This window comes from Pelodiscus sinensis, chromosome 7 (genome assembly GCF_052426305.1).
Source record: "Pelodiscus sinensis isolate ZL-2025 chromosome 7, ASM5242630v1, whole genome shotgun sequence".
In the NCBI taxonomy this organism is placed as follows: domain Eukaryota; kingdom Metazoa; phylum Chordata; order Testudines; family Trionychidae; genus Pelodiscus; species Pelodiscus sinensis.
In genome coordinates, this window is record NC_143058.1 from 4,779,316 (window position 1) to 4,802,467 (window position 23,152).

Below are 23,152 nucleotides of genomic sequence, written 5' to 3' on the forward strand. Positions count from 1 at the left end.
GCCCCAGCTGCTCTGCAATGGGAGGGTCGATGCTCCTGCTCCTGCCCCAGCTGCTCTGCAATGGGGCGGGGGGGGGCGACGTTCCTGCCCCAGCTGCTCTGCAATGGGGGGGTCGATGCTCCTGCCCCAGCTGCTCTGCAATGGGGGGGTCGATGCTCCTGCCCCAGCTGCTCTGCAATGGGGCGGGGGGGCGATGCTCCTGCCCCAGCTGCTCTGCAATGGGGCGGGGGGGGGGGCGATGCTCCTGCCCCAGCTGCTCTGCAATGGGGGGGTCGATGCTCCTGCCCCAGCTGCTCTGCAATGGGGCGGGGGGGCGATGCTCCTGCCCCAGCTGCTCTGCAATGGGGCGGGGGGGGGGCGATGCTCCTGCCCCAGCTGCTCTGCAATGGGGCGGGGGGGGGGGCGATGCTCCTGCCCCAGCTGCTCTGCAATGGGGCGGGGGGGGGGGCGATGCTCCTGCCCCAGCTGCTCTGCAATGGGGCGGGGGGGGGGGCGATGCTCCTGCCCCAGCTGCTCTGCAATGGGGCGGGGGGGGGCGATGCTCCTGCCTCCCCAGTGTCCGGGGCGGGCGCTGGCCGCTGCTCTCTCCGCCGCCCCCAGCCCCTGGCGCTGTCTGAGGCCGGGGGCGGGGCGCGGCGGGGTCACGTGGGAGGCCGGGGCCCCAGGGTGCGGCGATGGCGGCTCCGGGCGGCGGCGGCTGCTGCAGGGTCCTGGCCGCCGGGCTCTTCCGCAACCGCGTGGCCATCGTGACCGGCGGCGGCACCGGCATCGGCAAGGCCATCAGCGCCGACCTGCTGGGCCTAGGTGGGCAGGGGCCGCTGGGCGGGGGGGCTCAGGGCAGGGGGGAGCCGTTGGGGGGAGCCGTTGGACGGAAAGGAAGGGGGTTGGGAGGAGAGGGAGAGATGAGGGGAGGGAGGGGGCCGTTGGGGGGGGGGGGGAGCCGTTGGATGGGGGAGGGGGAGGGGAGCTGTTGGGGGGGGGAGGGAGGGGGGAGGGGACGGGGGTGGGGCTAGGGAGCCGTTGGACGGGGGGGATCAGGGGAGGGGAGGGAGGGGGCAGCCGTTGGACGGACGGAAGGGAGGGGAGGGGGCGAGGGAGCCGTTGGATGGGGGGGATCAGGGGAGGGGGCAGCCGTTGGACGGAGGGGAGGGGAAGGGGGGGAGCCGTTGGACGGACGGAAGGGAGGGGAGGGGGCGAGGGAGCCGTTGGGAGAGAGGGGTGTGGGGAGGGAGGGGGCAGCCGTTGGACGGACGGAAGGGAGGGGAGGGGGCGAGGGAGCCGTTGGGGGTGAGGGAGGGGGAGAGGGGGGCCGGACGGGGGGGGGCTAGGGAGCCGTTGGATGGGGGGGATCAGGGGAGGGGGCAGCCGTTGGACGGAGGGGCGAGGGAGCCGTTGGGAGAGAGGGGTGTGGGGAGGGAGGGGGCAGCCGTTGGACGGGGTGTAAGGGGAGCAGAAAGGAGATGTGGGGGGAAGCACTCAGCTGAGGAGGTGGGGCAGAAGGAATAGAGTGTCACGCTAAATAGTTGGTGCACAAGATGGACCTGGGGGAGAAAGGAGTGGGGACCTTTGGGGCGGGTGTGCAAAGAAGGCACCCAGGCCCGTTCTGTCAGAGATGCTTTATAAGAAAATCTTCAGCGTCTCATCACCCTCTAATTTAGGTTCATAATGCAAAGATGGGGGAAACTGAGGCACAGAACATGACTAAGTAACTTGCCTAAGATTCCATGGCAAACTTGTGTCAGAAGTAGGGACTGAAACCAGATCACCTGACTTTCCACTGGGTACTGGGAGTGTGCCAGTGGGAGGTTAGCGATGTACTTAATCACCTCTTGTGCTTCACTTATCCTTCCAGGCCTCTCCTCAAAATACTCACCTGGATTATCCTATAATAAGCTCTGAGCCTTAGGTGATGCAGCAGAAGACAAACACATTTGTCCTGACATTTGGATGTGTTTGAATAAAGTTGCACCAGTTTAACAATCTCTTACTTTGTAACTGGCACAAGCACTTCTTGATTCTGCGCTCCCTCTCCCCACTCCATCGCTTTAAAAAGTCAGCAGCACGGGGGACAGGCAGCTCCAGGGAGTGTATATGCACAGGGAGATGATTTGAAAGCCACCCCGTGGCTTTGTAGGAGGTGACAGCATGGGGTGAGGGAAGGTAGGTGGGAGCATGGAGTCAGCTCCCCATGCGTGCTGGCTTCTGCCTTCCCCCACACTGCCTCTGTGGGAGGCATCAAGGTGGGGGCAGGTGGCTCCACAGCAGCTGGCACACATGGGGAGCTAGCCTAGAAGCCAGCTCCCTGAGCATATTGGCTCCTGTCCTCTCTCCCCCGGACTGCATCTGATAGCAAGGCAGCAAGCCCGGGGAGTGCATGTAGTAGATAGGACTAACCCATAAGACCAGGTTTATCAGTTAATCATGTAATTGACTACACGTTGACATCCCTGCTCTAAACCCGGAGAAAAAGCATGCCTCGTAAATAAATGGTCATGTCAAAGTGTCTTAATGTTACAATAAGCATTTTGTTGGCACAGGTCGAGGACCCCTGCTTGGAACGTTTTATTTGTCCCTGATATGTTTGTAGTAATCCATGGTTAAGCCCTTTTGCAACGTTTCCACAGTATTTCAAAGCTGATATTATGGAACGTACGTTAGAGATCTAGGATTTGGCCCTGAAATGCTTATTAGTGGGTGTAGTCCCTATTATTGTGAATATATTCACAGATATCAGTACGTACAGTCTTGGTAGTTAGCATACTGCCTGATAGTAAAGAATTTGTAGAATGAAGCCTCTAATACTTTTCATCAGCTGAAATCTTGGTATAGCAACTTTTCCAGTGTTGTTGATTTCTGGTCTATGTAGTTGGCAACATATGTGCTCTTAATCAGGACATGAGCCCAAGGTCTTGTATAGGTCCAGGCTGAAATCTAATACACCTTGTGTGATGGGTTGGATCACAGAGATCCTCTTGTGACAAGGAATGTCAATGTGTAGATAACTACATGGTTAACCAATAAGCCTGGTCATATCAGTTAATCCTGTCAACTACATGCATTCGCATTCTCCACCCCCAGCTGCCTTTGTATTTCCCCTCTTCTCTCCCCTCCTGCTGCCTCTGATAGAGAGGCAGTAGGGTGAGGGGGGCAGGCAGAAGTCCGTACATGCTAGTGAGTGATGAGTAACACAGATGTTGAACCAGCTCAGGTCTGGGAGGGATCAGTTATAGGATCTTGACAGCACCCAAAAGCAGAGCCCTCAAAAGGAACCAAACTTCCTAATAAATCCATCTTTTATAAAATAAGTTATGCACAGTAAGCTCTTTAATATGTTCACCCTGTTTATCAATGAGAGATGTACAGCTGTGCTCCCCCACATCCCAGGTAACAATTTATTTGCACTAGGTTTATTATTAAACAAAAACGTTTTTATTAAGGCAGTAAGGTGTCCCTAGCCTTTGTTTGTCAGAAGCTGGAAATGGGCAATAAGGGATGGATGACTTGATATTTACCTTTTCTGTTCGTTCTCTCTGGGGCACCTGGCATTGGCTACTGTCAGAAGACAGGCTACTGGGCTAGATGGACCTTTGGTCTAACGCAGTATGGCCGTTCTTATGTTCAGTATAAAAAGAAGGATTTAAGTACTTTGAATATGTTAGTTTTCATAAAATACCATGTGATATTTATATATACGGTTATACAAAGAATTAGTATTTTTGTTAGCTTTTGTTCATTGGCTCATCTTTCTTTAATACTACTTGTTGAATTAGCATTACCTGTTAATAGGTTATCAGAAGTGCCGCTTCTGGTGGGACAAGACTTTGAACTCTACTGTTCTAAGCTGTCCTCAAAATTCATGAATAACTTGACTCTTTTGGTCAGGTTATTGTGAAAATGCTAGGAATTCCTGTGTTAACAGGCAGGACATTTAACTCTGGTAGCATAAGACAAAACATCAGCTCACCAAAATACTCATTTCTAGGGGCATGCCGCTGGTGTATTTCCCTTGGCGTTAAGGTCAGGAAATAATGAGAAGTCAAATTCACCCCTGATGAACCTCCACAGAAATCAGTGGAGTTTTACCAGGGATGAATTTGGTCTAGTATGTGTACTTCATAAAGCAAAGTGGCCCTGAACACTAGCAGGTATGTGAATTTAATTTGCTTGTAGCAGTCTATATCCTAGGGAACAAGTGGCCACACATAGCAAAATAACACTCTAGTTGGCATTAACTGAGCTCCCCCATATTGAGCTTATAAATGGTCCATGAAGACTGAGCTCCTTTCTCTTCCCACTCTCTTCAGCCCTGAGTGTTAAAGAACCCTGGATCAGCATATAGAAATTTTGCGCTGCTGCTCTCCACAATGTGTATGTAAAGAAGTTTGGTCTCCAGGGCCATCACCCAGCAACTCTTCTGAGTATTAAATTCATGTATTTCTGAACTCCAGTTAATTATCTTGTGTATGGTCCAAGAATTTTAAATGTCTTTGAACATTTGTTAACAGTTCTGAGATAATATAATTGTAATAAATGGGGGTGCTGTGCTGTTTCACCAGTTTACAGGCTGCCCTAATAACTTCCCTCTGGCCCCATCTGCCAAAGCAACTTGCAGCCAAATTTTGAATCACTTCGGGACCCTGCAAATAAACCTGACTCTGATTGTAGAGCCTCCTTACTTCCAGAATTTAAATGAGGGAAATCAATGAGAATCCACAGAAATAGGAAAGTAACACTGAGTGCTGATCTCCAACTTCTAGGCAGCTGGTAACGACCTACCAGTCTTACCAAAAATCTCTGACTGTACTAAATTTCTAATACAATAATCCTATTTGAACAGTTTTTGTCTAAAGGTTCTTTTGTTTTAACAGGTTGCAATGTAGTTATTGCCTCTCGTAAACTTGACAGATTACAAGATGCTGCAAAAGAGTTGGCTGTTAACATCTCTTCCACAGATCCAATCAAAGTGACCCCCATACAGTGCAATATCCGCATAGAAAAGGAGGTAATTGAGACTAATTACTCTTGGGGGTCTTAAATGTTAAAGATGTGATGATGCTATTAAAGTTGTCTCAGTCCTCAAAGGCTTTTCTATGATCTTATTCAGAAAAAAGAGTGCCATAGATCAGGTAAATGCATAGTAGAATTTTTTGATCTACGGTTACAAAAATGTAGATGCAGAAAAAGACAGAAAGGACTGAAATGAACCATTTCCTAGAGCTTGCCTGTCACTGAAGGAAATGACTGCATTGGGTATGCCCTCCTGATCTTTAATGGGTTGGTTCGGTTTAGTGCTCTAGAAAAGTGTGCATAGGAGGATGAGGAGAGGAGGACTATAAAATCTGCAATAGCCCCAGTAAAAATATCTTTGACACTTTAGATTTTATTGTTATTTTAACCCTGTCTCGGTACTTAAATATCTAGCCCCACTTAAGAAATTCCAATGGGAATCTGGTATCAGCTGCTCTCCTTGACTTGCCAACATCTGATGGGACATTGACTACTCCCCTCTGGTCAGGGTATAATAGGGCATTTTGAGGCTGGGTAAGCCTTTGTTCAAATCTAATGTAGACTCTACATATCAAGCTTCAGAAACCAAACAATATATGGATCTTTCAGAAGTCTTGTACAGGGTCATTCTGCTGATCCTGTGGTTACTGTTGTGTAGTGTTGTGGTAAATGTGGGATCAAAGAGGCAGGGAGCTAGTGCAGTGGTTTCCAACTGCCAGGCCGTGGACTGCTAGCTGCTGGGCCATGGCACACTGCCAGGCCACACCCATGCCTTGATGATTGGCTCGGCGGGTCTCTGGAGCAAGGTCCAGTCTTCCCAGAAACCCCTTTTCTCCTCTCCCTGGGATTGTCTCTTCCTTAACCCAGCGCTGCATTGGCTTCTCTGCAAGACGCTGCCTTGATCCAGGGGATACTGCCCAAGCCCAGGAGCGGGAGGGCCCCCAGGAGCAGGGGCTACAGCATGGCGGGTTGCTCACTAGGACCAAGCAGCAGCAGGCAGCGGCTCTGGGAGCCAAAACTGGGCTTGGCCCCCCCAACAGGAAGCAACTTGCAGCGGCTGCTCATGGTGACTCTGAGGCCAGGCTCCGGGCCGGATCCCTGAGTCCCGGCAGGAGCTGCTGCTGGGCCCCCAGAGCTTGGGCTGCAGCTGGGAGGGGGAATCTCCAGCAGGACCAGTCCCACTGCTCCCCAGCAGTCTCTTCCAGGGCAGCTCCCCAACCCTGGCCATCCATTTACCCCTCTGGGAGTGATGCCTGCAGGGGGTGGGTTTGGCCCTGGACAGCACCCAGCAGAGCTGGCTGTGATCCCTGCCCGAGGCCCAGGGAAGCTGCCGCCAGCTCCCAGCTTGTGTGGGGCAGGAGGGAGCCAGCCCTGGGGTGGAGTCAGGAGGCGGCTGAAGAATGGTGGGAGCAGAAAGGAGGATGAGGGGGAAAAGGGATGTGTGAGGCAGGGGCAGGAGGTGCTGAAGGGAGGTTGGCGGGGATTCAGGGGGGACTGATGGGAACAGGGGTGCAATGAAGGGAAACTCGGGGGATGCAGGGAGGGGAGTCTGGGAGCAAGAACAGCTTGGCTGGGGCAGGGATTGTACAAAAGGAGACGGGTAAGTTACAATGGCAGCTCCCCCATCCCATGGGACAGAAAGGGGGAAGGGCAGAGGTGACTGGTGATCGCAGTTGAGGTCACCAGCTCCTCTGTCCCTGACATTTCATTTGCTAAACAGAGTGCCTCCCATGACCCCTGCCGCTGTGGGTGCCCCTCTTTGCGCCCCTCCGTCTTCAGGCACTAGTCACCCCTGAGGGAGGGGCTGCCTCACCCAGCAGCCAGAGGGGAATTCTTTCTGTGAATTTTTTTAGTGTTGTAGATATCTGCAAACTCTGATCCCTTATGACATGTATTGTTTGTGTATAGATGTGATGTAAAAGAACATGTGACCTTTTAACATTAATTACCATAATGAATGTGCAAATATTCAAATAAAATGTTACCGGTCCACCAAACGTTTGTGAATGGGTTTGCTGGTCCATGGTATAAAAAGGTTGGGAACCACTGCGCTACTGTACCCAGCCCTGGACTGGGGATTGGAATGCCTCCTCTTGCTCTGCGGCAGTCTGTCTGGACAGCACCCCAATGCTGTTCCTATATAGGCCAAAGCGATTTCATCTTTCTTTGCTGGCTGGAGATCCACTGATACAGAGCTTGGAGTACTGTGCAGCTGTGACAAGAGATTCACTTCCATTCTTAAGCAGGAAAATGTTTGTAATTTGCATGGTCTTCCGTGTGACCAAAAATTTACTGAAAATCCTAAATGCTTCTCATGGCTTCAGGTCTTCATGCTTGTCAATAATGAGGCTCAGTCTGAAAGTGATAGGCACAGACTTGATTAACTAATTGGCTGAATCCTGGATTGCCAACTTCTTTGGAATTCAGATGTGATTGAAGATTTGGGATGATATAAAGCCTGCTCAGCTGCCGAGGAGTGGGAGTCAGGTAATCTGATTCTCGTCTGGCTGGTCCCCCTGGGGTTCTGCCACGCCTCCCACAGGCGTTGAAACCCCCACCAATCCTGGCCGAGTATCGCGGGATAGGTCAGCCGAGGGACCAGGGCCACCTGGCACCGGGTCTCCCCAATTGCGTTGGTTAGGGCTACCCACGCCCTGGGATACTCCCAGACATCCCCATGGACACATTGCATCCATACTGGGGGTCCTCTCGGGGTCCACAAGGTCAGCACGGATGAGGGTGTGGCTGCTCCCTGGTCAACCATGGCGTCTACGCTGGCTGCGCCGATGTGTACTCGGACCGTCAGCCTTTGACTCTCCTTGGGCCCCCAACGGCTCACCATCAGCACCTGCCCATAGGAACAATCCATATATGGGCAGTCTCTCCAGAAGTGTCCCTCCTGCCCGCACTCAAAGCAGAGGTTTTTCTTGGGCTTGGTCCCCGGTGTCTACGGGGCCTCCTTTTCTGTTTCACCCCCCGGCTGGTGGGTTCCTTACAAGCAGGTTGGGCCCACACTGGGGCTAGTCTCCGCTTTTCCTCTCCCCCCGGGATGGGGCTGCGTCCCGGCCAGGGCGCTTCTTGTCCCTCTGTGTCCCTGGGCCCGGCCGTGCAGGACGGGAGGGCTCCGTCCACGGCCGCCCTGGTTCATCGATCCCCTCGGTGGCCAGGAAGTCTTCCATGAGTCCGACAGCCTCGTCAAGGGAGCCTGTGCGGTGTCGTCGGACCCACCGTTGCCCCTCCGGCAGGAGGACATGGGTGAACTGCTCCAGGTACACCAGCTCTGCCACTTGCAGGCCAGTCTTTGCCTCTGGGTCTAGCCAGCGGTTCCCCACCTCCCTGATTCTCTGCGCCACGGCCCAGGGCTGTGCTCCGTTGCAGTAATGAACTTCCCGGAACTTCTGTCGGTGGGTCTCGGGTGACGCCTAGCTGGTCCAGGATAGCCTCCTTGACCCGGTGGTAATGAAGGGTGTCCTTCCTGGACAGGCCACGGTAGGCTAGCTGGGCCGGGTCCATGTGAAAGGGTGCCAAAATCGTAGCCCACTGGTCCTCCAACCACCGGGCTGTGGCAGCCACCCGCTCGAATGTCCAATCAGTTCTGAAGCTATAGTGGCTACTGCTATAGCTAACTAGCTACACTCAACTGGCCAAATAGCCACATGTGGCTAGTGACTAGCGTGTTGGACACCACTGGTCTAGTACAATGATCAATTTTTTTTAAAACTTCTGCATACTATACAAAATGCTTTTCTGACCTTGAAGGAGCAGCCACATTGCCAGGTCAGTATTCAATTTAGGTCTTACCCAAAATACCACACTGCCTGCCTATCCTTTCATCTCTAAAACTAAAGGTTTATTGTAAAGAAAAACAAGGAGAGAGTTGTTAAATGATTAAGCCCTCTGATACATACAGAGAGAGAAAATCCATTCTTAGAAATATTGGTGAGTTTGGTGGCTCAAAAGTTGTTCTGGAACATATCCACAGCTTGAATAGGTCATTCGCTCCTTTATTCAGAACTTTGGTTTGTAGAAAAGTTACTCCAGAGGTAAGAAGCAGGAGTGAAGAATAAATGGAAATGATGTACAGTAGACTTCCGATAATCCGGAACCTTTGGGACCTAGGTAGTGCTGGATTATCAAAAATGCCAGAGTATCAGGAGGTACTATAAGATGGTTATGTATATACTGTATATAAAGTGTTCTTAACCCTTTTTATTGTACATACTGTATACAATATACTGTAATGTTTTAGGTTTTTTTAACCCTTTTTTACCCTTTTCGCTCAGTTCAGCTGCTTCCACTGTTACCTTGTGACTCATTTTTTGCCAAAGCTCACTCACTAGGCTTTTGCCATTTTGATGCTGGACTATCAGGAGTGCCGGACTATTGGATGCCGGATTATTGGAGTTTTACTGTAGTTGTCTTTCATATTCATATAGCTTTTATATTTCCTGTGTCCCAACCCAAGCTTCAGCGCACATGGAAGAGATGTAGAGTTCTTTGACTATAGGCATATGCCTGCATGGCTTGCTGACATGTCAGGTATAGTCCCTGGCTTTTTTTCAATGGGTATATTGTACAACTGATGAACCTTGATGGGCTGTCAAGTAGTTTAGGCAGTGCTGGGTGTGGCACACAAACAGCACAAGTTTGGAAATATAAATATGCATATCTGTAATTCAGAATACAAAGGTGATTTAAACAAACAAGATTATCATACTTGGCAACTTTTATAACATTTTTGCAGGCACCTCACAACGCATATCTGATCAGATTCCTTGCAGTTTATAATATAGGTATAAACAATATCAGAAAATATCCTACATATTCCACAAGGACACACAAGAATTTTATCTCAGATGTAAATCCTGTTTAGAGAAACTGGAGTGGAGATTCTTAAGTAGAGGAGCCCTAAGAAGAATAAAACTGCTTTCAGAATTGCCAAAAGATCTCTTATTTTGCTGTTCTAAATCTCCAAAGAGCACACAGCATTCACTCTGTCTTCTCTGTCCTAGTTGGCAACTGCATAATGCAAAGCTTTTGAAGATGCATCTCTCTACATGTACCACTTGTATTTGGGCTGCCAGAGCTCTCTTCAGCCTGCAAGTCATTTGCTGCAGGAGCCAGGTTATGATAGACGTCAGGGAATAACTTAATGAATGCACGTTTTGATGTTTCTTTTAATCTGTGTACTTGGGAGCCTTCTTGCTTTCCAGCTCAGATGTCTTCACCAAGTATGCAGGAAATAATCCTTGCTGATGAAGAGCTTTCATAAACTGTCACCCGTCAAGTTCCTTTTTTTTTTTTTTTTTATTAATGCTGCTGCTTCATTGTCTTGTTTCTAGTTGTTTTACATACTATGTTTTGTAAAGACATAGCAAATCTATTTTAAGTCCCTGGCTAACTAGCATCTGCCAGCCAGCCAAATAGCCACCTCTGGCTAGTGGCTAACGTGTTAGACACCATAGTGTTAAGACTTCTGGGAAAAGGAATTCGGGAATATGTTTGTGTAAAGAACACTTGGGGTGTCCCTGTTCTATTTTCATGGATCAAGGGCTGTTTCCTCTGAAATAGCAAATTGGGTTCTAATGACTAGGGATGTGAAGAGGTAACTGGTTACCCTAGAGCAATCCTCCCCCACTGCCATTTCTGGCCTGCTCCCTGCCTTAGAAGATGGATAATTCACTTTGTATCTTGACTTTTGCTTCCAAAGAGGAAGTTTCAATTAGCTGGGCTATTTTTGAAAATCTATTTCAAATTCAGGATCAATACAGAACTCTTTCCTTATTTTCACCCTTGTGAGCTGTATTGGTTCTGCTAATAAATCTTTCTCTCACTGCATTGGCTGTGGTTATTGTAACCAGAAGAAATCCTCTGGTGATATAAAAATGCTTTCATTTGGTAAATTATTTAAAGGACAGCTGTAGTCTGAAAGTATGGAAGCTGCAGAGCTGGACTGGAGATAAACAGCAAAGGCTGGCACATGGCAAACACAGCTCTTATTTATATATTTTATTTTTCTGACAAAATGGTGAGACAGCAGACACTAGAGTGATCTGTTTTGGTAAAATCCCCAAAAGTCCCACAGGGGAGAGCTTATTTAAAAACATTCACCTAGGAAAAGAAATGTTAGCAAAGCCGTGTAGCTCTCAATGATTTTCACTGGCTTCTGTAGAGGGGACTGGGAACACACAGGGCTTCAAGCAATCAGTGCAAAACCAGATCCTTTTTTCTCTCTGCATTTCCAGCATGTCTGCTGAGGGGATAAAACAGAATCTTAGACTAATGGCAAGTGTACACTACTGCTGAAGTTGATGTAACTTACGTTTTTGGGAGGTCTGAAGAAGACCTCGCTCCCCTGAGCAACGCAAGTTACAGCAGCCTAAATCAGAGGCAGATTTACAATGAAACATATAGTGCCCTGGCATGGGGCTTCCCAACAATATGGGGGCCCCCAGGGCTGGGCAGTTCAGCACCAGTCCCTCTGGAGAGGCTCATCGGCAGGCTACAGCCTCAGAAGGGACGGGAGGAGGTGGTGAGTCGCACGACCATGGGCTGGAAGGCTTCCGAGGAGCTGGGGAAGGGAGGGTGGCGGCCAGCCATGGCTGCCCACTGCAGGGGAGGAGGGTGGCCGGGGGATGGCAAGCTCACGTGCTGAACAACCTGCATGTGAAAAAGCCATACTTTGAAATGGAAAGAGCTGTTTCTCTCTGGAAGCTGGCTGTGTACCTGCACTGCCCCCTCCTCTTGAGTCCTCCAGCCTCTGTAATGTTGCCCTGCACCTAGTGAGTAGCTGCTGCCCACAAGCAGAGTTGAGCTGTGATGCTTGTTCTCTATGCCATATGTAATTAACCTGTGGAACTCCTTGCTGCAGGATATCACTGAAGCCAAAAGCTGAGCAATATCCAAAAATGGATTTGGATGAGGAGAACAATCCACAATTACATCAAACAGGGCAGGAAAAGTGAATGTTCTTTTTCTTGGCTGGGTCTCCGGGGGCCCCCAAAAATGGAGCTGAACATAGGGCCCCACTAACTCTAAATCCGCCACTGACCTAAATGCTGTTCACACTGGCGCTATGTCAGTGGGAGATACTCTCCTGCCAACATAGCTTCAGCCTTTTTCAAAGGTGGAGTAATTATGTAGACAAGAGAGAACTCTCCTGTCAGCATAAAGTATCTTCACCAGACATGCTACAGTGGTGCAGCTATATCAATGCAACTGCACCACTGAAGTGCTTCTAGGTACACCTAATGTGAAAAATTGCGCTTTTCTTTTTTTTTTTTTTAATTTGGATGTTCACTTCTGGGGATAGGAGAACAAACTAGGAACAAAATGTCCAACCTGCCACGTCCTACAAGGCACAAATGCAAACTCAATTTAAGAGAAGTAGGCATCCTTGATGGTATTGCCCTGGTGGCTTCTATTTTCTAACGGATGCCTGGCGAGCAAGTTTCTGCACGTCAGCCTCACACCCATCATGCAGGCTCTCTCTCTTACACTCACAAATATTGTGCAAAATAAAAAAAGTGCAGCTCTCATCTTACGCAAGTTTTCTGTCCATAGTTTCCAACCCTACCCTTATTCAGCACCACCTTTCTTTGAAACTGCCATGTGCACACTCCACTCAGCATCTACTGCGATGATAATTAAGCAGATTCTTCCCAATTTTTGAATGATTGTGAAGCCGAGGGTAAGTTGGGTCTCCCAGGACAACTGGATCTCTCTAGGGATGTGACTAGTCAGTCTGATAAGCAAATGCTTATCGGATAGTTGACTCAACTAGTCACTTCCCCCCCACCCTTGCTCCCTCTGTCAAAGAGAGGCAGCAAGGTGGGGAAGTAAGAGCTGGTGGGGGAGACTGGCTTTGCCAGTTCCCCCCAGCACTGTCTCTGTTGGGGGCAGGGGAGGCAGAGGCACAACAGGAAACAGTGCGAGCAGGGACTGCTTTAGTCCCCATGCATGCGGATTCCCACTGCAGGCGTGTCTGCTTTTGAAATGTATAAGAGCCCTGTGGGGCTCTTGTATATTTCAGAAGCAGAAGTGCCGCAGGCAGCATGGGGCGAATAGGGACTCAAGCAGTCCCCACTCGCTCCGTGCTCTCTGCGGCACCCTCCCCTTGCTGTCTCTGAGAGGCTGCAAGCGGGGAACAGGGGCTGGGGCTGGGGGAACCTGGCTTAAAAGCCAGTTCCCCAAGCAATGTCTCTGGGTACCACCTGCCCTCCCTCCCGCACTGCCTTTATCAGAGGCAGCAGGGTAGGACAGTGGGTGCTGCTGCAAAGCTGGGGTTGTTGCTGCCAGGCAATCCCTGATCATGGTGTCTAGGGCTGGCTGCAGGCAGGGGCTCAGGCAGCAGCCCCTGCCCATGACCAGCCCTGGCTGCCGCAAACGGGCTGGTGCAGGAGCAGTTTTGGTTCACAATGACCAAGGAATCTCAGGGGAAGAAGTGTCATAGGATTTTTTAATTACTTTGAGTTTACATGTCTGACTTTTACATTTTATTTAAAACAACCCATAACCTCCATCTGCACAGTTTCCCCTGTATTTCAGTACTGACCTGTCCAGCACCAGGATTATTCTTAGGACAGCTCCCATCCAGATAATGACTCAGGCTAGTCTTCATTGTCTGAAGCTGTCAAACTGAGCTCTCAGCCTGAGTATAGACTTGCCTGAATGAACTTGTGGAAGGCTGGTTAATGCATTGGCACGTTCTTTTTGTAGATGGGGTGTGCATGCTACTGAAATAGGATAGACAGGCTACCCAATTAACCTACACATTTTTTTAAATTGCTTTTATTAGGTGGAAGCATTGGTGAAATCCACATTGGATTTGCATGGCAGGATCGATTTCCTGGTGAACAATGGAGGAGGCCAGTTCCCTAGTCCTGCTGAAGCCATCAGTTCAAAGGGCTGGAATGCTGTCATTGAAACTAATCTTACTGGGACCTTTTACTGCTGCAAGGCAGGTGAGGACCAGATGTGGCAAGAAATACTAGGAGGCCAATAACTTTAAATGGCCGCCTGTTGTCCCCCCACTCCCTTCTCTGCATACAGATGGAGATATATATAAAATGTCTTATGAAAAGGGTGGAAGGGTGGTCTTGTAGCTAAAGCCATATCTGAGGGGACGTCTACACAGCAGCGTTATTCCGAAATAACATAGTCTGCATCTATACTACAAGCAGTTATTTTGACATAATGTCAAAATAACATTGAGCTGGTGGACTTTTTACTCCAACTCCTGTAATCCTTGTTGTATGAGGAATAAGGGAATTTGGAGAAAGAGTGTTCTTCCTTGGACTTCCTGCTGTGCAGATAGTGCCAAAAGCTGAAATAAGCTATTTTGACTTAAGCTACACAATTGACGTGGCTCTAGTTGCATAGCTTATTTCAGCTTCAGCCCTGTTATGTAGACATGCTCGGAGAGAGTTAATTTCTGGTTTTGTCATAGATCTGTGTAGATTTAGGCAGGCCACTTAACTTCTCTAATCTTGCTTTCCCTTTTTGTAAAATAGATGTAATAGTTATTTCACAGCAGGGATGTGAGGCTAAATTTACATTTTGTGCACTGTGATCCTTGGATAGAAAAGTGCAAGTTATTCGTTATGAATGCAGAGTAGTTTAGTAGGAATCAAGATCCTAGTCCTTCCATCAGAAGTTCTCAAAGCTCTTTGCAAACACGAATGAATTGTTTTACATAGCATACCTATTATTCCCATTTTCAGAAAGTGGGGACTGTGGTTTAGGTAGGCAAGGTGATTTGTGCCAAGGCCAATAGGAAGTCTGTGCCAGAGCTGGGACTAGACCCAGGAGTCTTGGCTCCCAGCTGCATGTGCTAATCATTAGGAAAAATCATTTTAAAAGATGAAGATGTTGAGTAGGTTATTTTCCTCCCCTCATACAGTGTACAATGCTTGGATGCGGGAGCATGGAGGAGCCATTGTCAACATTATAGCGGACATGTGGAAAGGGTTTCCTGGCATGTCGTAAGATTATTTACATTCCCTATCCTTGACCTACAAGTATTAACCACTTTCAGCTGAGTAAGCCCAGCAGGGCCTCCTTTTTGAAGAGGGGATATTTTTACAGAAAATATTTATGCACTGGGCAGCAACAGGGCTTGGAAGAGTGGTTATTGCTGTTCCTTGACACACTGTTTCCACATGTCTTTCTGTATGTATTTGCTATATGTACAGGGATCTATCCTGGGTTTGTAGGCAGCTGCAGCAGTATATTGAATCTGAGCACCACACCAGCTGGAACATGTGAAATTGGGTTTGTTTGCACTGTGCCACAATATAGGCTGCAGGAGTGTGAATTGTGGGCCCACTAAGTGTTCCATGCAAACTGCCCTGTGTGGATGCTGTTGGTATGAATTGGTAGTTTTGTTCACTAGAGGACTACATTGCTGTGACTAGGTACAGTAGAACCTTGTTAATCCAACCATTGATTTATCCTGGTTTCCGTATTAACAAGAACCAATATGCCTGTCCAGAAGTAGGCCATCTGTCTTATGGCCGCTAGATGGCATTGCAGCCTCACACTTTCCCATTGTCATCTGAATTTTTGTCGATCTCTGATCTGGCCCAGATTCCAATTAAATTGAATTAATGGTGTTCTGCTGTGCCTGTTAGTTCAGGCCAACAGCTTCTACTTGGGGCCCTTAGTGTGCAACACTTTGGTGCACTCTGCAGTTCATACCTCATAGTTTGCACTGCAGCACAATGTAGACATAACCTGTAAGTGCAGCCTCTGTTTACAGTTGTGATGTGTGAGCTCTGTGTATGCAACTTCTGCAGTGCTCCTGCTCTTACTCTGCAGTGTGCTCCTGTCTAGTGCTGTGGAATTGCTTGTTTAGGGGTCCTCTAGTTGTGAAATGATGTTGGGTCATGGGGGTTTGGCTGGGAAGGAGTGTATCATGGGTCCCTGTGTGTCTAGTATGGCCATCCCCATAGGCCCAGTGTGGGGTTCATACGCCCCATCACACAATCATCAGGGCTCCCTGCTGGATTAGGCAGTCTCAGTAAGAGGGATTCAGGCGGCCCAGCAAACAGTCCGTGCCTCCCAAGCTTCCTGGGAATTGGGAGCTTTAATCTTCTTGTCAGGGCAGAGTAAACTCTCACTCTGCAGCTTCTAGGCAGGACAGAGCAAAGCAATTAGTTTAGGCCCCTAAGTCTCCTGACTGGGGCAGGCAATAACTGTGAAGGGTCTCTGACCCTCTGGGCAGGGCAGAATAAACAAGGCCAAGCAGTCAGTTAGTTTATGATTTTAGCTATGCCTAGTGGCAAGTGCAAGGAGGGAGAGGAGGGAAACCAGGGCCCACCTCACTCCACCAGGTTCAATCCAGGGCCCTATGAAGTTGGGAAATTCTCAGTTCAAGTTTCAAGTATCAGCTTCTGATGTATTCCCTGGGTCACTTCTTACTGCAAGGCTCATGTTGGGTACCTCCTCAGCTGGCAGAAGCTTGCTTGACATCCCAATCAGTCTTTATGTTGGCTGATCATCCACAGCGTAGCCTGAGTCCACAGTTCCCACTGGTGTGTCTGCAGGAGCCTGCAGCACATATCCTTCCTCCTGCTAAGCCAGCCCAGACAAAGATGGGCTACATCCTTTTCTCTCTCTTTTCCACCTGGAACATGTGCAGTGGTAAGGGGGCATGGCCTCCCGGTCCCACAGTGATTGGTTCGGTCCCAGTGGCTCAGTGCAGGTTTGGTACACCCCATCACAGAGTGCTCCTAGCGTATTCTGACTTAGTCTTGAAGGTCCTATAGGCTCACTCTGCCTCTCCCAGTCCTCGTCCTGTGGATATATTTTGGAGTGACTTTCTCATGTACAGCATCAAGGTTTTATTTTCTGTAAAGGAGTAAACAGGACCATCACCAGACATTTTACTGCCTCTAATACAGAATAAGGTTGATGGGTTCAGGCTGACTCCTTTGTGTAATCAGTGTCTTGCCTTTCTGTTGAGCAGTTCGTGTGTATCTACTTTTGGCAGTTTTTCTTCTCTTTGCCAGCAACAGGTGCCAAGTCTCTGCAGCAAACTCCAGCAAAGGCAGCTTCTTGTCATAGACAAACCACCATAAAACCCTTACTGGACTTTCATTTTCATTTGCTAAGAGCTGGAAGCTGGCTGGTTCTACTCAGTGTAAAGATAACTTAGAAATACACAAGGTGGTGCTAGCACATTAGTTTGGAGTCTTCTGCTCTGGCATGAGCAATGTGTGAGTGCTCACTGAAACCAATACCACATCTGGGAAGTAAACCCAGAACTGGAGAGCCTGAGCCCTATCTAATTTACTGTAACAACAAGATGGAAAGAGGTTTCATCAGGTCACTGGAAGGGGCACTGTCTAGTGCTTTTAATCATGTTTTGTGCTTCTATATATTCATGTGATTATTGGCAAATTAACTTCTGAGTTTCAGTTGCACTTGATTTACATGTCCAATTGTGTAATTGTTTTCTGCACTGGGGTTCTTTCATATTATCTCTCACATCCATCTTACAACCTGTAGGCTTTCAGCAAAGCTGCCTCTTGACTCTTTGCTGATCTTTAGGAGAACAAGCTTCTTGGAGTCAGCTCAGTAAGCTGGAAGATGCAACTTTCTGACTGGCCCAGCTATAAAGTTTGTAGTTTATGTACATTTTTTCAATGGGGTGGTGAGAGAGTGCAGTGTTTTTTGTTGAAATTGATTCTTTCTTTCTTTCTCTGTGATAGACATACTGGAGCAGCAAGAGCTGGAGTAGATAACCTAACCAAGAGTTTAGCCATAGAGTGGGCCCACAGTGGAGTGAGAATCAACTCTGTTGCCCCTGTAAGTAACAACATACAATTTAATCAGATTTATCAACAGTATATTCCCAGGTTTCAAATTTCTCTCAGCCAACAGGGTGAAGGGTAAAAATGCAGAATTCATTGGCATTGTATGGCTAAATCCCTGTGTCTGCTTTGAAATTGTCAGCTTCGTTTAGCTGCACCACTTAAAAGTGTTCAGAGCCCACTGGGTCCCTGCACTGACAGGAACGTGGGGTCAGTAAAATCATTTCCACTTACGTGTTTATATTAGCACTTCCTCTACTTTTCTTCCTTGGTGGAAAGACACTTGAAGGGTGTTGGGAGAGAAGAAAACGTCTGTCAAAGCACATTATGAAATTGTACACAATGCTCGGTATTTTGGTGGTGAGTATGTGAATGTGTGATTCAGGAGGTGTACTGTATAGAAGGGAAGTTATGTGGCGATGGAGTAGGGCAGGCCTGGGCAAAACACCCTCTGCAGGCAGGATCTGACCTGCTAAGCAACGGGATCTGGCCTGTGGACGCAGCAGAGAGCCTCAGGCAGACTCCCATTTGCCCTGCCACTGCATGCCACTCAGAAAAGTGGTTTCTGGTCCCTTTGTGTTCCACAAACTTATCAGGGAGAAGGAAGAGTGGTACTTCATGGCTGCTTCCACCCCCAGCACAATCCCATTGGCCTGTTTCTGGCCAATAGGAGTTGCCTGTTTGAAGAACAGGCAGCCCCAGAAGCACCACTCCCCCTTCCCCTCAGGCTTCTATTCACAGAGCACATGGCTCTGCAGCCTGTGCAGGGGTGGGGTAGGCTCCTGCCTGAGAAATGTGCTGGGTTGCTGGCTGAGAGTCTCACTGGTAAGTCTCCCAGCCAGAGTCTGTCTCTGGCACCCCAGCCCCTCCATCCCTCCTCTCCTACCCTGCTACCCCAAATAACCCAAGCCCTCTGCTCCCCTCCTCAGGCCATACCCCCTCCCAGACCCTGCACCCCAATCCCATGCCAAAACTACCTCCTTCACCAAAATTCCCTTCCAGATCTTACATTCCCTCCTGCACCCGAATCCCTTACCTAAGCTCCCTTCTGCATTGAACCTCCACCCCAGACCCCACACCTCCTCCATTAATGTCATGGAAGAGTGTGGCCCTCAACCACTTTCCAAAATGTGCCCCCCCCCCCATCAAACATTTTTGCTCATTCTGGTTTAGGGACTGAGAGTTGAGAAATAGGTTCTGTCCTCAGCTCTAACACAGAATCTCTGTAAAATGTCCAACAGGCTCTTAATCTCTGTTGCTATAATTTCCCCGTATGTAAAATGGGGTTATTTTTGGGGAGTGGGAATGGATGTTTGGAGAGTGCAGAAGAAGTCACTATAGAAGAATCTGTGTTAGATGTTCATTATTTGTATCAATGAAACACATGTAGACAGAAATCCAATGTACAGGCTAGTTAAAACATGCTTACTAGATCATTGAGGAACTAATTATATATTGAATAATTGGTTTACATAATGTTATGGAACAATTGTCTATTGCTAATGTGTACTGTGAATTAAGAGACATGTCAGTCCTAGTTTTGGATGTTGATATTGTGTCAGTTCTAGATGTTGTAGGTTTCACCCTAAACCTCAGTCTATTTCTGCAGATTTGATTTATTTTTGGTGAGAGATGAGGGAAGAGCAGAATTTTCTCTAGTACTTTCTTTCCCATTGCCCATTCTGACCTCTGTAAGGAGAATGCAACATGGATTCTGAAACAGGCCTGTAAGGAGATCCTCCTTCTGCCTGTATGAGATGGCATGAATCAAGTTCAGCTTCCTCTTCAGAAACCAGCTGTATTGTTGTTTTGGGGATGGGCTGTTTCATTGGATGTACATAGTGCAGTTCTATTCAGGTGGTAAAAGCTGCCTTCTGGCTCCTGGGAAGCTTAATTTATCATATTTGCCAGGAGACGTATTGAACAACTGTTAAATGTTGAAATTTTTGCCTAGTTTTTTAGGTTTATTAAATCTTGGGGAAATAAATTAACGTAGTTTGGATGTAATGAGACATAGTGTGTATGTCTGGCTTGTTTAAAAAGACTTAATAATGATCCATTTAATCATATCAATTACACATTATTGTATATGCCAAGCAGCATCTCGGATAAGTAAACATATTTTAATTCACACAGTATTTGTGTTTATATACATCATGTAGCCAGTACACATTGCTATAATTGTCAGATGTATCAAATTATGTATTAACGTTATAGGACAGTTATGTACTGACTAGCTTTAATGGTTTGATTACTGTGTAAATTACTGTGTAAATTATGGAAATCCACATTGTAGTCAGGAGAAATGCAAATGTTCCTGTATGGGCACACCACTTTTGTGGTAATTTCAGCCCTAAAAACCTTTCACTGTAGGATCTGGGCAGGGGCATCCAGGAAACATGTACAAGAGAAGCACAGTGTGTTCCTAAAGGAAATTACTTGCTTGTATTTAAACACTATTCCCCAAAATCTCCAAAATCTCTGGTCCAAATTAGGGATGTAGACAGTTATCCAGTTAACTGGGTTGGGGCCGCAGCAGCCCCGCTGGCAGCCCCAGGCAGGAGCAGGGGGAATCCTGGCCTGGCCATGCATAGCAGTAGTTCTGGTCCCAACCACACTGGCAGCCCCACGCACTGGGCAAGGACAGGTGGACTCTCAGCCCAAGTCCTGCGCCCCAGGCCTGGGCAGCCCCCTCCAGCGGGATCACAGTTAACTGGTTAAACATTTAGGTATGTTAGCTGTTGGTTAATTGACTAATTGAATAGTTGATGGAATTTCCATCGACAAGTCGATATGGTGGGGGAGGGGCGCTCCTGTTGCGGCTCTGCACTTTAATGTAGTAAGAGCCTGCTGGGCTCCTACTCAGCACCAGCTCCTGGTCCCCCCACAGCCTTTGATACAGCGGAGGGGGGAAGCGAGTAGTCGAGTGGTCATGCAACTAGTCGCTTATATCTCTAGTTAACTATTTAACCGCTATTTTTCAGCCCTAGTCCATGTTTCTCTAAGTCTTCTATCACCTTAGTAGTCACAGTATGGATTAATGACCTGGAAAATTTCAGTTGGAATTCAGAATATTGCTTCTCTTTGAAAGCCCAGCAGCCTTGTAACATGAAGATTATTACACAGCTGGTGATGTGACTGTGTTCCAGTAGCTGTTGCTTTCATCTTCCCTCCCCCATCCCTTCTATCTGCTATGGCCTTCTTCCTCTAGAGTGGAAAGTCCTCAGAATAGGGACAGGTCTCTTTCTGTACAGAACCTAACACACAGGGCCCAGGATCTGGCTGGGATGCTGGAGGGCACCATGATACAGATAGCACAGTCAGTCTAGTGGTCTGTAAGAGAAGAAACCTTTGGCCATTCTATTGGGTTATTTTGCTTTCCTTCAGTGAAAGCAAATCTTAATATTTGTAATTAAAAAAAATTCTTTTGGTCTGAGATTTTATATCTGGTGTTTGGAGATGTTGAGCTGCGACTCAGGAAATAAAGTTTTCAGAATCCAACTTATGCAGCAGTACTTTAATTTTGCTGTGCTTTTTTTTTTCTCAATACAGGGAGTAATATTTTCAGAAACTGCTGTTGCACACTATAAAGGTATTGGTGAAGAGATGTTTAAAGGCTTCATTAAAAAAATTCCTGCTAAGAGACTAGCAGTTCCTGAGGAGGTAATGCATTTCAGAACATGTTCACTGATTCTAACTCCTGTACCTCTACCCTAACACCATTATAGTATATGGACGACAATAAATGGTTAATATTGAAGTGCATTTTAGAAAATGGACAACTTGGAGGAAGTTACAATAGTGTGAAAAAAATTGCTTGAAGACCAGAAAAGAACCACCCTCTTCTCCAAAGATACCCTGGGAATTTAAAAATATAAGCACTTGTTTCTGCTAAAAGAAGTTCTCAACTTAGTTACAAAGGAAGCTGACTAAATGAGAAAAGAATTGGAAGTATTGAATGGTAATGTCAGAAAGCAAAAGCGTAAGGGATTAAGCCATCTTCTAGTCAAATGTCTGATCAGTAAGAACACTCTTTCCTTTGACAATAAAGCCTCTTTACATCTTTTTCTGGTCTTGGTATGCGGAATAGAAAGTTACGGTTTGCTGCTCAACTTAAAAGATGTGTTGTATTAAGCTACATTACTTAAGTGGCAGCCATGGCTGTGGTTGGGAACTTAAAGTTGTTGATGATCCATGTCTCCATGCATCTGCGCGAAATCAATATGCCTCAGGAGTTTGAATGAGTAAATTGCATTTTTCTTCATTGTTAGGTCTCCCCTATAGTCTGTTTCTTGCTGTCTCCTGCTGCGTCCTTTATAACTGGGGAAACTGTGAAGGTGGATGCAGGTCAAAGCTTATATTCCTGCAGTTGGGAAATACCAGGTAAAAATGGGTTGATGGGATAGTGTCTTCCAGTGACGCAACTTGGGAAGGGTGGTGATGGGTGAGGGAGGATGTAAGAACACAGGGCTTGTTTAGCAGTTGAACTAATTGTTTTTGGTTTTTGATATCACTTCTCCCAGATCATAACAGGTGGCCTTCAGCACCAGAAGGAGACAATACCAAGGCACTCAGAAAAATTATTTCTGGCAAGACTGCATCAAAGCTATGAAGAAATAAGACTCTACCTCATCGCCAATGGAAATGTGGTCAAAATCTTGCTCTAAATCAAGTGAATAAAAAGCCAGGAGAGGAAGATACTCTCCATGGACATTAGTGTAGGCAATGTCAAAGTGATTGAAAGAGAAATATCCGTAGCTTCTAATGAGTAGCAAATGTGCGCTGAAGTCCTTTTTCTGGATGTGTTTGGAAAGAAGGGAGTTGGAATCTATGGGGAATGTTAGTTTCTGCACAGAAATAGCATTCTGGGCTGTCTCAGTAACCTTTCAGTCATCTTCTGGGTATATAGCACTTCCGCAACTCAGCTCATAGAATAATTATAACAGCTAATTGAAGTGCACACGCAGCTGAACTGCACTGTTGGAATGAGGCAGTTCTATCTGGAACAATCACAGCATGATAATACAATCAATACTTCTGTATCTTTCAAAATCAATAAAACATACAAAGTTGAGACATCGAGTGTGTTGGTTGCATATCTAATTCAACAAAACCGCATCACAGAACAGCACTGGTTAATACTATTGATTTATGCTTCACAGCTTCATTTGTAAGTCCTATCTGTGATACTTTCTTGGCATGCCTGGACTGCAAGACACCTTGTTATCCCTCTTCCTCCATGAATCTATCTAGCTCTTTTTTGAACCCTGTGAAAGTCCTCGTCTATACCACATCCTCTGGCAAGGAGTTCCACAGGTTGACAGTGCGCT

At 47.4% G+C, this 23,152-nt stretch overlaps 1 protein-coding gene across 2 annotated transcripts; it reads left to right on the plus strand.

Moving 5' to 3' along the window:
* Positions 1-649: 649 nt before the first annotated feature.
* On the plus strand, positions 650-22,896 carry PECR (peroxisomal trans-2-enoyl-CoA reductase). Of its 2 annotated transcripts, XM_075933034.2 has the most exons (8): positions 650-804; positions 4,869-5,002; positions 13,805-13,970; positions 14,909-14,990; positions 17,721-17,817; positions 21,375-21,485; positions 22,094-22,205; positions 22,346-22,896. In XM_075933034.2, exons 1-8 carry the CDS (start codon positions 675-677, stop codon positions 22,432-22,434), a joined length of 921 nt encoding a protein of 306 aa, XP_075789149.1. In that variant the 5' UTR covers positions 650-674; the 3' UTR covers positions 22,435-22,896. The 2 variants fall into 2 exon arrangements, with proteins under 2 accessions (XP_075789149.1, XP_089635762.1); XM_089779636.1 differs by lacking the exon at positions 21,375-21,485.
* The last annotated feature ends 256 nt before the right edge of the window (positions 22,897-23,152 follow it).